Source organism: Caloenas nicobarica, unplaced genomic scaffold, assembly GCF_036013445.1.
Source record: "Caloenas nicobarica isolate bCalNic1 unplaced genomic scaffold, bCalNic1.hap1 Scaffold_83, whole genome shotgun sequence".
Taxonomy (NCBI): Eukaryota; Metazoa; Chordata; class Aves; order Columbiformes; family Columbidae; genus Caloenas; species Caloenas nicobarica.
In genome coordinates, this window is record NW_027017717.1 from 1,074,595 (window position 1) to 1,089,308 (window position 14,714).

General features: G+C 45.6%; 1 protein-coding gene across 1 annotated transcript; it reads right to left on the bottom strand.

Moving 5' to 3' along the window:
* Positions 1-1,059: 1,059 nt before the first annotated feature.
* Positions 1,060-11,326, bottom strand: LOC136002939 (E3 ubiquitin-protein ligase RBBP6-like). Its single transcript, XM_065658175.1, is given in 11 exon segments — positions 1,060-1,886; positions 2,616-2,694; positions 2,775-2,936; positions 3,400-3,503; positions 4,037-4,209; positions 4,444-4,583; positions 5,103-5,187; positions 5,301-5,389; positions 6,665-6,709; positions 7,558-7,594; positions 11,298-11,326. Coding segments are annotated over 11 exon segments (1,770 nt in total).
* Positions 11,327-14,714: the final 3,388 nt, after the last annotated feature.

Genomic DNA, 14,714 nt, shown 5'->3' on the forward strand with positions numbered 1-14,714 from the left:
TTTGCTTTGATCGCATCCTCTGACACTGCAGCCTTAAAACCAGCATTAGCAAGAACTGAATCCAGCTCAGGAAAACTGCTGAGCTCTAGATGTGTTTCTCTCAAAAAGTCATTTTTGCGGCTGTGGTGTCAGCACGCCAAAAGGCCCACATCTCCACATCATGTGCTCAACTCTTAGGCTGGGTTTATGTTTGCTTGAATAACCACCTGTAAAGAAGTTGATGACACGATATCACATGCCAACGTCCACTAAGAGTGCTACAGAAGGTAAAAATATCTTCCCTCCAACATCCGCCCTCCACCCCCTCCCCAAAAAATACTCATTCACTGTTCACTCTTAATCCTTCATTCTTCAAAGCTGGATGGCAGCTACGTGATGATGAAGTGATAAACAGTTTACTTGGGAGCTGGAGGGGGGAAAATACGTAGGGGACTCTCAGGTCTCATTTCAAAGACTCAGAGTCCTTAAAACATGGAGAGGGAATAGATTTGCTGCCCTCTGAGTTTGTCAGCCACCTTCTGCTATTTCTTAGTCAAACACACCAATATGGGATGTTCCTGTTACTTGGCTGTTGCATATTTTTGCACATTTATATCTTTAACAACTATTGCCGCTCTTTACTTTTACCTTCCCAGATTGTTTTTATCTTTACTTTCTTGTGCTTTTTGATGCATACAAGATGAGAAAGAAAACAACTGTCAAAGGGAACTGTCTGCTGTACTGTTCATTTCCAATGACCCGACGTGGCTTTTAATACACAACACATCTAATTACAAACATACCAAACCAGGTTTCTTTCTATCATAGGTAGTTTATTGTTTGAAAAAGATCTTAATATTTTCATTAAGTGTAAAGAAGAAAAAGTGACTTGTATTGATAACATTAAAGCCATTATAAACTCAGTCAAACTTGAATTAAACACCAGTGTCAAAGTACTGTTTAATTAGAGCAAATCCTCAAATCAGAATTAACAAATAGTGATGGACTACAACCAAACCATCACAATAATACAGAATCAAAACTTCTGACTTCCCAATTTTCATTTGAACATCATCCGCTCTAACTGTCGCTCTTGGGTTTTTTTGCACCTTCAAACAGCTGAGCATTGGGAAATCCTTCATTCTCATCCTCTTTTCTTCTCTTCCCTTGGAATCTCTGTTTACTTGCTCTGTCATCTCCCAGTGGGTTTTTCACCTCTTTCTCTTTTGAGTTTGTTGGATTTTTCATGCCATGGTGCTCTCTTCCAGAAGCTTTTTCAGGGCCATCTCCAGCTATACGACTATTTTCATGGCGCTGCCCACCAGGATAATCCTCCCTACATCCCCAAGTATATGGCAAAATCTCTCGTCTGGTCTCAGGTAGATCGAACCTCTCTGGAGAAAAGGTCTCTCTGTTCACTGGAGGTCCAGGCTGAGCACCAGCAGCACAGCCCCTGTCAAACTTTCCAGACCATTCTCCATAGTTCCTTTCCCATTCTCTGTATCTTTGCTTTTCAAATGGATCCTGAAATTCAACAGATCTGCCATAGGCAGCTTTCATACCATATAGTGGAACTGCTGTGTGTCTGTTAAAATACTCCCTTTCTCCTTCCCCTTGAGGTGTCATCCTTTGAGTGCGAGCCTGGCCTCTAAATACTGGAGACCTTGACCTAGAGCGGTAATGACCACGTGACCTTGACCTAGAGCGATAGTTATGACTCTTCCCTTTGCCTCTTCTTGGAGACGGCAGCAATGGCGAGTAGGAACGAGAACGACTCCGTGATCGAGAGTCGGAGCGAGTGCAGGAAGAGCCTGATCGTGACTTGCAGTGGGTATACGAACTTCTAGGGTAAGACAAAGCACCATAGGGAGACTTGGACCTTTAAAAAGCACAACACAGAAAAATAACTACATTATTTCAAAGCAGTCACTCTCCCCGTTTTTTTTCCTCTCAGATTTGGGTTGGTTGGGTTTTTTTCTCTTGCAGAGAGCAAGTTCTAAGGGCTACAGTGCAGTATCAAATAGCAAGAAAACATGATTTAGCCTGAAGACAGTCACGCTCGATTTTAAAATGCCAGTCTAGTCTATTTAACTTCACTGCTTATTTGGCAATTTGTAGAGGATGCAAAGCCCTTGTACTGCAATCCTACATACTACTTAATCCTACGTATTATTTAATCCTCCATACTATTTAATCAACACTTCCAGCCAGATGTCCCAGCAAAATCTTGCACATATCTTGAGCTCTGACTAGGAACCTTAAGTTTGACCTTTATTACAATTACAGTTTGAACTTTACTACGAAGAGACACCAAAAAACCAAAACATGGTCAATATAAGAAGAGGCCACACCTTGAATCCTGGTGTCAGTTTTGGGCCCCACACCCCAGGGCTCAAAAGGGCTGCACCAAGATCACCTCAGGGCTCAAAACGGTGGCCCCAGGGGCACCGGAATCGCCTCAAGGCTCAAAATTTCCGTACAATACTCACAGTTTCCAGGCTGGTTCGTCACCTGCTGAGCAAATTGCCCTGGCTCTCATTGGCTGACCTTTTGGAGTGGGGAGAGGAGAAAGAAAAAAATCCCATTCAGTTTATCTGAAGAGAAGTTTTTCAAAGAAATTCTGAGGTTATAGTTACCGGTTGTGGGGATTGATTGTCCTTGGGGGCCCAGGAGATGTGGTAAAGCTGCTTGTCTTGGAGCAGGAACCTGACACTCCTGGTGAATAAACGCAAACGCATGGAAAAGAAGCCCTCCTGAAATCCAAAAATCATGGTATATCTTGAAGTAAAACTTGCCTTCTCTTCTGACAAAGTGCTGATGGACAGAGAGGAAGACCTTGAAAGTTCCGCGTTTGTCACCAGAGCAGCAGGGGGTGTCACGAGTGGTGGCGGCTGCTGCCCAAGCTGCTTATGGACCCTTCTTGTGTAGCCAGTTCCGTTTCTGAAGTTGTTCACAATCTAGAGGCAGAAGAACCATTTACAGAAAGATAACATTACAGAACATATTCCAGAAACTTCAGCAGATCTACACACAAAAGCCTCTGCGAAGTAAAATTACTTGTGCATTCCTGCAAATGCCATCAAAGCTAAAATAAGTCAACATACAGAGATAGAAACATGTCACATTAAACATGGATGTTAAGGATTGGTATTTAATCCTTTATTTAATGCTTTGGTATTTGAAGTCCTTCAGTGTTAACACCGAATTTGAATGTGAGGCAATCACGCTAAACAAAACTGTGACCTGAATCAGCCAGATTGTCTCTAAATTTAGAATTGTGACCTTCTGGAACAACAGATAATGTGTTTGCAAAGGAAATTCAGCCTTAAGCAATTTAACCTTGCTTAAGGAGATGTAAATCAATATTTTTTACAAATGGACTTTTCTTACAAACAGCTCGTGTAAAAGTGATCGCGTTACCTGGCGTAGGAACTTGTTGGCAACTAAAGCATCAGGAGAAACATCCGTCCGGTGACATGTTGGGCATTTATGTTCCTCGGATTCCAGTAACGCTGTCCTGATACCTGTGAAGAATTAGAGACATCAAACTATTTTTAGCCAAACTAAGGACATTTTGTGGGTTCTGATCAATTATAAAAACACTTAGATGATTAATGGTTAAATATGGTCTGGAATTAAGGGCATGAAGCTATAAATGTTCAATAGTATAAAAAGATTCTCGTATGCAGCAAATAACTATGGAGTTTTGATATTTTGCTCTTGGAACATTTGAAGATGTAGACTGGGCTGTGTCCTGGTGTTCTAATTAGTCTCATTAGATGAGGCTGTGTCTGGATGTTTCGACTGGTCTTTTTTCCACCTTCTCATCCAGTGAGAAGCCACCAACCTCAAGGTTAACGAATAAAACATGTCTCAAAAACCATGAGTAGGCAGGTTTGAGTTCTGGAGCTTTGAACCAACTCTCTCAGGGAGAAGAACGCGGATTAAATTATATTTATTTCTTATATTTCTTTTCTGATCTTTTAAATGATATTTCTTTCTTATATTTCTACTTTCAGAAGAGCAGGTGTGATGCTTGGCATTAACAAACCCTTACATTCATCACAATAACTGTTTCCACAACAGGGAATAATGACGGCATCGGTCGTAATGTTTTTACAAATGAGACATAACAACTCCTCCGGAACAGGGTCGTTGTTTGAGGAGGAGGAGGGCGGTTCCGCTGGTAAAAATGGAGGTTTTTCCTTCTTCCCTCTCGCATAAGCTTCCCTGGAGGGGGGGATGGAAAATCAAAAAGTTGAAGATGGGCAAAGGAAAGCTTTTCCAAGCTTTGGATTTCATCAAAGGGAGATAATAGACGGAATTTGCAGGTTACCAGACAGTGACAACGCTTCTTTCCCCGTAACTACAGGTGCTGTGCAACTTGCTGGCATTGCCGCTCACACACTCACACGTGGTTTCTCTCGTTGCCTTTCGGGTTAGTCCAATTAATTCTGTACTTACGCATTAATAATCGGTATTGCGTATTTTCCGGTGCTTGTCAGCATCGCACCCCTCGTACTGGGATCTTCCACCTCCATCAGGAAACCCCTGGGAATTCCTGTGCTCTTTTTAACCCTGGGAACAGGCTCAAAAGTTTTGTCCTGTTATGAACAGAAATGCAGACATATCTCATCTGAAGACCCACACTTCAAATGACATTTCGATGACTACTTTAACTAGCAAAAGCTTTTCATCCTCTCCTTTTGCTCAGCATAAGGGTTGCATGAAGATTCAACAAAAGACTTGTGTAACTAAAACACACAAATATCCAACAGGTGGGGTCAACAGAAACATCTCGCTTTTGTACGGAATCCTCAAAACTGCAAAACGTCATTAAAAAGAGTTTAAAACAGAAAAATTTCCAATAATACTGAAATAGATAAACAGGCATGAAGGATCACAGAGGATGATCTACAGCAATATCTATTGTCTATGACCTAGAAAAAGGAAAACTTTACATTTAGAATTCCAGGTTGCCTTGTATTTCGAACAGCTTTGCAACATTGCTGGACAATCTCTGCATTTCACCCCAAGAGAAACACTTCTTCATACGATAATATTAAAATTGAAAACTAAAAGATTTTTTTAAAAGCATCACCAGAAGTCCCCCCCAGTCTTACCCCTTTTGTCGGGCAGTTCTTTATATAGTGGCCGGGTTTTCCACAACGGAAACAGGTGTACGATGGTGGAGATTTCTTCACGTAACTAGAAGTTTTTTGGGGGAAAAAAAAGAAAAGTGTGTCATTCTTGTGAAAGCAAATGCCTCAACAAGTTTTCCATCGTCTTCAGAGAGGAGATCTGACATGACCAACACTCACGTGGCTGGATTGTATTCCCAGCAGGACTGAATCATCATGGCTTTTATTTTATCTTCTTCAGAAGCTTTGGCTTCAGCCAGGTTGGCCGTCTGTTCAACGGGGAATTAACGGTGCGACACACATGTTACGTGTTTGGAACTCAAAACTTTCAGCTCTGTTTGTACCTTTGTAACTAATCCCATTTTCTTCCCAGCTACGTGTAGAAAAATCTGTATTATCCAGGATTTGTAAGCTCTAGATAATTTGAAGGAGAAGATCTCCACTGTCCATTTAATTGAGAAAGATAGAAATTATTTGGACCTTCCAGCATCAATCGTTCAGATCAACCACTCCTGGTTTTGTTTTTGTATGCATTTATACGCTTTCATCCACAAATCAACCATCTACGTTCAACTTTGTATTAAATGGTTCTTTCATATATACATTATTTTTCTCAACGCTGATGCAATCCAGATCAACAACTATGAAATCATTTCCAGTAACATTTACGGAAAACTTGACAGATACTTGACTAATTTGAACCCAAACAGTTACAAAACACATCCAAACCCCACAAAACATGACTAGGAATAGACTGTAATTCAAATATGGCATTTAATTCATCAAAATAATAAAGCAGAAAACTTTTTACAACACATTGCCTCCATGCTGAGCCAGTCTGCTCTCAACTTTACATTATTTTCCTGCATTTTTCTGAAACACTTAAATTTCTTCAAAAGCTGAGATGTCTGACACATGCTTGGACAGTTTTTCACATTTTAGCATAAAATTCCACATGAGATTGCAGAATCAAGGACACATTTAGAATTTAGATTTCAATTTCCTTTGGTGGCTACCTTCCAATCTATTTTTTTCCCAGAATGTACACGATTTAATTTCTGCAGTGAGAGAGGGAAGAAGTTCCCAGTGGGAAGAGATTTCTTGGAAATGAACTCCAGCCTAGAAATTCAGACATCACTGTGCAATCGTCCATGTTACAGAAACACTTCTGTTTTGGCTGTTGCAAACACCCCTGAAATGTCCATAATTAAATTATTCCGTGAAAATTGTGTTAGCTTCTGGCGCAAAAGTAACGAAACATATGAAAAACAGTCAAAACAGCTTCTGAAGTGCTGCTTCTTTGCATCTTGAAGATGAGCGATTCTGCAATGTGACGTTGGGGCTGAGAGATCACAGGATAGTGTCAAAATATACACACATTTTAAAGGTAAAATGAAGACCTTAAATTATCAAACATTAAGGTATTGTTCACATTACAAGACTTGTGCAGCTATAGGTCGCCATATAAGATTTAAAAATAGGAAGAAACCACTTTTTTAAAAAGTATTTGACAAGAATATATACCTTATATTATATAGTAATACCTTAATAAGCTGTGCCAGAGAAAGAGGTGCAGGAGAGTCATCGATCTGTTCACAAAAAATTAAACGCATATTCAATTGTACATTCAAGACAGAGCGTAGTAACAGTGGGACAGCAGCACAAAAAAAGCTGTAACGAATTCAAATGTTGCCACCTTACTGTTCCACAATCACGTGTGAACTTTCCAGCGATTTATTCCTACCACACTAAGTTCTGCTTTGAAATACATACAGAAACATGGGAAAAAAGCCAAATAAACTGTCTTTATGAACACAGAGTTTGTGTTGATACACATGCCAGTAAAAAAAGAGAAAAATAACTGTTTTCAAGAAATAAAAACCCATCTGAATTATTTGGAATACAATAAATGCAATTTACATTACAATAAAGACAAAATATAAAAAACACAGAAGAGACACATAGTATTCAATCTAAGTGGCAAATCCAGATCCAGACCATTTACCAGTCAAGTATTTCCTTGTGTTTCTCATTTATAGAATATTTTAGCAGCGGAATGACAGTGTTTGCAAACCTGAAAAGAACACCACTCCTTTCCCAAACGTAAATTCATAGCTGTGTAGCAACAATATTTAAATTCATGGCAATCTATTAAAGACATTTTTGTACTCAGAGGGGCCCCAACTAAATCACTTCAATTACACAGTTTTAGGAACAAATCCCCAAGTATTTAAGGACACGACAAGGAATCACGGAGCTGCACGGAACTGTCCTCACAACAACGACGTGACTCACTTTTTACCTTGCTGAGTCCAATATTTTTCTACATTGATTGGAAAATACATTATGTTAATGCTTGGAAAATTCATACAAGGCTGCGTTGGTTAAAATTCACCGTGGTGTGTAGGAAAAAGGGTGAGATTATGTTTTTACATACTGCTTTTGATGTTCCGCTCACTGGCTCCTTTTGACTTCTAGAAGGAGAAATAAAGGTGATCAGAACTTAAATAAAGCATTCCGACCCAACAAAAAGCAGTGCAACCAGATTCTAAAACCCAAACATCAAAACTTGATGTTCTGATCGCCTAAGGAATGTGGAAATTTATTCTTATACATAAACTCTTCTTTCTTGGTGCATTCAGTGCAACTGAAAAAATACAAACCAAAATTACATTCCTACTTTGTGACAAATCACTCTACTCAGTCATCTGACAGAGACACAACAAAAATCTCTTTAGAAGAGTGTTTCTTTGTGGAAGCCCAAGCACTGTGATCAGGTGTCTGCCATGTGTAGCCACAAAAGCGCCAAAATACTAAATATGTCGTAAAACATATGCTATATTGACTAAAAATAGCAGTAGAAATGTCATTTGAAAGCAGTTACAAGGGGTTTGTGTTATTTCGGAGCCCTGCAACAGACACCAAAAAAAAAAAAAAGTCTTAATTGCCAGAAAGTGTTCTAAGGTAATCTTGAAAGCACTGCACAATGCAATATTTTAGGAAATATTTATGATGCTTGAAAACTTGCTGAGATTCCATATACTCATTGATCTGTCACTTTGTTCTTTCATATTTATTTGATCTTTAGTGTGCAAAAAAATCGGATTTGGGGCCTATGAATACCTGCTATCTCCCCCCTCCTCACCCAAATGGAAGAAATAGTCAAACACTGAGAATGAGACTCTTCCCAGATGGGAATAAATTCAAAGTTTATGCTGCAACATCTTTACTATAAAAGCAAACACATAAACCAAGGAATCCCTCTGTGTCCAGGAAATGGGATCTACAACGTGGGTCTCAGAACAACCAACCCCGAGAACAAACCCAGTTAAATCATCTGAAGAGTCACCGCTGTTGGAGTTCGAACCTCACCTCCTAAAAATGTAGGCTGGAAAAAGTAGGCCTAAAAATGTAGGCTTATAAAATGTAAGCCTAAAAATGCAGGCATAAAAACATAGGGTCAGGTCCATTCAAAACTACGGCATCACAAGAAAAATTAACAGCCGCTTTAATAAGCAAGATACAATCTGAATGCCTCTATAAACTAATATCCATAAAAAAGGTTAAAACACACTGAAACGCCTCACAAAGAATACAAAGCTCTATGAATACTTACAAAATGTGTGCTCCAGCCGCGATTCTTCCAACAATTTTTGATGAGATCTTAGGGACTGGAGCATTGTCATCTGTGTCTTCTGAAAACAACATAAATACAGAAAAGAAAAATAAATTAGTCAATTCATGAGTGTATATTAATATGAGAATCCCTTTACAGATACAAAAGCAAAATTTTATACGTAACATCACACTTCTATCGTCTCCATGTGTGAACGGGACATTTTGAGAATGCACAAGGAGCAAAATATTTCTCACAGAATAGCAAAAATACCCCAACTACTTGGGAAACTTAGACTGAGCCTAAAACACCGAGATCCCTCCACGAGGACAGTTTTTCTATTTATATTTTACACCACATTCGTCTTTAGACAAGGAGGAAAGCCTTCAGTCCTTTTAGATTAGGCCCAAACAAAAACCCCAGCTACCTGAGACACTTAGACTAAGCCTAAAATACAAAGATCCCTCCATGGTGACAGTTTTTCTATTTATATTTTACACCACATTCATCTTTAGATGAGGAGGAAAGCCATCAGAACTTTTAGATTAAGCCCAAACAAAAACCCCAGCTACCTGAGACACTTAGACTAAGCCTAAAATGCAAAGATCCCTCCATGAGGATGGTTTTTATACTGTACTTTCACAATCTGGATATGTCTAAATCTTTTCAAGCTCCATCAGCAGCTGTTCCCTGGGACCTGCTGGCAGTTTTAAGAATTAAAAAAAAAAAAAAAAAAGTTAAAAAGATAAAAGAAAAAAATGCTGCAGATCTACTTAGGCTCTGTGGTGGTGGTTTGGTGCAGGGATCATGCATAACATGGGAATATTTCACCATTTCTGCTCTGGTTTTCAGTGTATTACTCCAAAACACCCACCTGATGGCATCTTTCCAACAGCAAACCCAGCGATTTGCAGCATTCACCTTCTTCAGGCAACTGAGAAATCGCTGGGCTGCAACTACCTCCTGCAGTGTCCCTGTCACCTGCAGTGTCACAGAATCCTCACCACGGTACCGGGCATTGTGACACAGGTTCTATGTCACCTGGGTGTGGCAGCCCAGCGCCCCCTAGGGGAGGGGGAGCCTGTCAGCCCCGGGCCTGTCACTGCCTGGTGTCCCTCCTGTCACTGCCTGCTGTCCCTCCTGTCACTGCCTGGTGTCCCTCCTGTCACTGCCAAAAAAGGAGAGACTCTTCTAAAACAATCCTGCAGGATTTGGGAGCTCTCTGCCCACATGCAGAGCCCTGCGATGGCTTCAGGACATGGAGGGGAGGGCAGCTGGTTCTCTCCCTCCACTGACCCCTTCTCGGCCACCTCTCCAGCAGCAGCACTTTGCTCCCAAGCTGTGCCAGAGCCACCCAAAAAGCCTTTCTCTTCCCCCTGAGGATCTAAAGGAGCAACGAGATGGGAAGAAATGGTCCCCTCTCTGCCTCAGAGCAGCCTTGCGGTCACTTGGGCCTTCCAAACATGGCCAAAGAACATGGCCTTGTGTGTCTCCTGAGGCTACAGAAGAGGGGACACCACTGGAAAATGAGTCCCCTGCCCCTGGTGATGCCTGAGCCCAACATGGGAACATCAATCCCAGCTAAGGGCTCCTTGAAGAGTCCCCACTGTCCCTCTAACTGCATTTCTACAAAGAAACAGCACTCAAGAATGACACAGATTCAAATCACGTATCTGTTTGGCCACCTCAGGTGGTGCTCCTTCTGCTCTGGACCTCCAGCCAAGGCCACTCCATCCTGGGCACCACTGATCTGGCCTTCAGTGGGTGGCATTGCATAGACACGGACCCCTGGGACATGGGTGGCACCAAAGGGGAGGGCTCCAAGCTGTATCCCGCTGAGACGGTCTTCTGCGGTTCTGTCAGCACCGACCAGAACATCTCAGGCCTTGATGTCAGTAATTGTGCTGTCTCCGGTCTTGGTGGCTGTGGAATGCAGACCTTGTAGGTGGGCTCCTCGGGCAGCCTGGCCTCAGAACTCATAGGTGGTAATTTGCTTCCCATGGGAACTTTCTTTTCGCCTTGTCCTGCTCTGCACCTCTGAGGGTTCACGGCCTGCGCTGGGCTCTGCTTTGGTGCTTGGCCTTTGAGCTCAGATTTGCCCTTGGCTTGGCCACTCATCAGCTGCTTTTTCCAGAGGAGTCCCCGGGGATGGCTGGCAGACGCCTGAAATGACACGACAGGAGGGGACGGCTTGAGGACACAATGGGTTTGGGGCCCCATCCTGCCCCCACGAGCCACGTGCCTGTTTGCGCAGCCACCAGCAGCTCAGCCGATGGCTGCGCTGAGCTCAGGAGAGGAAATCCCTGAGCCAGGCCCCTCGGTGGCACACGGCTGTCCCCATGCACAGCTCAGGAGGCCACACTCGGCGCTCTCCTGAAGGAGTGGAAAGGAACCAGCCCTGTGAAGTGGGGGCTCCTGGCAGCCCCATCCCAGCCCTCCAGGCGCTGCCTTCACCACTGTTCAGCAGCAACGAACGGCAAGTGTTTGGGGCTGGGGAATGGGCTCCTGCTGGGACAGAAAATGACCTCGTGCAGACACCAGTCCTGAGCCCCCAGACTCACCTGACCCCAGAGCTGTTCCTCATCTCCATCGCCTTCTTACCCCAGAGCTGTTCGTGTTCCTTCTTAGCCAAGCTGGAATGGGCTGGCAAGGGCAGCTGAGCAAATCTCTCTGGAAACAGGAGGAGACGCCTTGTCAGAAGAGCATCACTGATTCTGCCAGCCCGGGTGACACGCAGCGGTACTCAGGCCTCTTCCCAAAACATGCGAGAGGGCCGTTCTGCTCCCCTGACAGCGCCGTCTCCAGAGGCCTCGCACCCTCCCCAACAGCGGCACCTCCGGGCTCCTCTGCGAACGCGTCAGTGGCGCCAGGTTCTGGAAAGAGGGGCTGGGTGATGCCAGGATGTGAACAGACTCTCTTGGAGAGGTAATTCCCAAAGTGAGGACAGGCCCTTGAATCCTCACCCTTCTGCTGTAGCCAGGGATGGGCTTGCCCAGCCCAGCCCAGGGCTTGGTTCTTGTGAAGTCAAGCTTAGGAGAACAGGCTGTGCCAAGCTGGCATGAAGCTTTGGTGCAAGTCAGAGCCTTTTGACCATCATGGCCAGGGATTTTTCCATCAGACTGCATAAGCTGGTTGCCCACGCTATGGAAATGAGCTGGGAGTTGCTTTCCCTTCCATGCCTTGCCTGAGAGGTGGCAAACCCTCTTTTTTCTTTTTTCTTCCACTTGCCCTCACCAGGGACATTTGTCAAGACCTTCAGAGGGTCCCTGGGCAGTGGTTTCTCCACCAACTCCAGTTCAAACCTGGATAGAAAGAGATGACACCAGCATGACCCAGGGCACCACCAGCCCTCCCGCTTGCTGGGATCACCTGCTCACAGGCAGAGTTTAGCACACTCGTAAAGGCCATTGTGTTCCCAAGTCGACTGTGCCCCATCCCCAAGGACTGTCCTGGGAGATGGGGTCACTGAGGAAGGAGTCCTGGTGACATGGGAAAGAAAGTGTTGCCTGAAATCCTCCATCTGACCCATCAGTTCTGCTCACAGGAATGGCCACAGGCCAGATACAAATGAGAATCACTGCTCATTGTCCCTGCAGCAGGACACTCGTGGTCACATGGAGCAAAAGCCGCCAAAGTGCAGCTGAGCGGCTGCTCAGCCAGAGGCCAAAGCTGCCGACGTGCTCACTGGGGACAGACGATGACACGGCCAGTGGGAGTCAGGGAAGCAACAGCTACCGTGTGAAGACACCACCATGTGCAGCAGCTGGGCAACCTGCAATGGAGGAACGTGGAGATGGCAGGGCATGCTCAATGTGGGCAAGCTCCTCAAGAGTGGAGGAGTTCAGGGCAGGAAGAGGTGGCGGGATCGTGGTCTCGCCTGGCCTGAGCAGCTGGCCGTGTCCTGGCCGGCCGCACACAGGCAGGGCTGGGGAACTGTGGTGGGTCTGCCCAGGTGGTGGGGGGCTCTGGGAGTCGGGGTGCTGGTGCCTGTGGCCTCACGGGTGCCCCAGTGCCCACCTCACCCGGGCTGAGGCTGGAGCAGAAACTGTGTGTTCCAAGAGCAAATGGCACCTGGCAGCCCCGTGCCCAGGACTACAGCTCCCAGCATGGGCTGGGGCGCTCCCTCCAGCTCTCTGAGCCATGGCCACAGCGTCCCCGGCCCGGCCTGGTGAGGCCTTGGCACAGGCCGCCCCGGGCAGTGGTGGAGTCACCGTCCCTGGAGGGTTTAAACCATGGGCAGATGTGGGGCTGAGGGACATGGCTCAGTGTGACCTTGGCAGTGCTGGGTCACAGTTGGACCTGGTGATCTCAAAGGTCTTTTCCAACCAGAAGGATTCGGAGCATCCAGGACAGACTTGGTGGCGCGGAGCAGCAGCCTCTGGGCCCGGCCAGTCGGCCCAACTCGGTCTCACTCGCTGTTGGCTCATCCAGCCCAGTTCAGACCCAGTGACTCGACCTCCACATAGAACCAGAAGAGGCTGCAAGATGGGCCCACGCAGCACACAGCTCTCAAAACCCCCTGTCCTGGTTTTCTTCAAAACAAGTTTCTCTTGTAGTGAATTTCTCTGTCAGCTAAAGTCTTCTTACTAACTGCAGTTTTCCTGAAAGTTAGGTACATGTTTTGGTAGACATAGCAATGGAATGCAAGGTCATTGATAATGATGCATCCCGCGAGATGGGCAGGCAGGAGGTGAACTGAAAAATTGACCGACTAAAGTATTCCATCCCATTCACCGTCATACTTCAAATAAAAGTGGGAGGTCACGAGGATCTCATCCCTTTTCCTTATGGCCGACATTGGGAGAGGACCTTGCGAGTTGTCCCTGCGAACTGAGGCCTAGTGACAGACTGAATCCAGCTCCGGTTGGCTGGAGAGTCCAGTCCAGGACTTCGGGTGCCGGCCCTACACCTGCCGGAGCAGTTGCCAGGACTTTCACGATTGGTTTTGTATATTTTGTATTATTTTCTCTATTTCTGTTAGTAGCATTAGTAAAACATTTTTAATTTTTCCAACTCTCTTCTCTCTGTCCTTCTTTTCCCTCCCAATCGCCTGTCCTTAGTGGGAAGTGGGGAGAGGAGGGGCTGAAGGGGAAAGTGGGGGTAGAGGAGGTTAACAATACATCTGCCACGGTTTTACTGTCACCCTGCAATCAAACCACGACACCCCCTCACAGAGACTTCTCAGAATGGGGATTTCACCAATTGCCCCAAACCCCACAGAGAAGCAAACACCCCGTAAATGACACACGCAAGGCCAACAAGAGTTGGTTTGTAATTGTGGCTTTGGCTTTTCTGCCCGCTGGTGCCCAGTGAGTGTTTCTGAGAAGTGATCCCAGCCTTGGGACGCAGGTTGCAGCTGTTCCTCGAGGGCCTGTGGGCAGGTGGGCCGGCCGGCAGAGCTGCCCGTGGCTCTGGAAGGGCTCTCTGAGCTCTTTCTGGCCAGAGGCAGCACTGGCAGGAGGGACGGGGCAACGACAACTACGGGCAACAACATCTTTCAAACTTGGTACATAGTGGTGAGGAGTGACAAAACACATTTCCCTGAGTCTAGTCGAGAACACCTTGGTAAGTCCCGCTGCTCTGGAGAAACGCCCCAGAGTTCACTCCAGGCCATCCTGGCTGGACTCGACCGCATCCAAGAAGCAAATGAGGAGCTGCAGGGCCTCTTGGAACAGCACATCATCAGGTATGGCCAGTTCGGCTGCCAGGTCTCCAGAGGCTTGGTCGGCAGCAGAGGGGCTGGATGGGACATCACTGCCCAGGGGTGTCCCCATGACGGGGGCCGTGCCAGAGGTGTTGAGGTGCAAGGACAGCTGGCCCTTTTGCTGGTGGCCAGGCATGGCTGTTGGCAACACCACAGGGGCTGTGGCCACCACATTCCCCTCCAAATTGGTGCCACCAGTGTTCCCAGGTGTGGGGCTGCTTCTGGGACCGTCCTTGGCAACCCGCACCATGTCCAGAGAGACACCAAAGAGCTG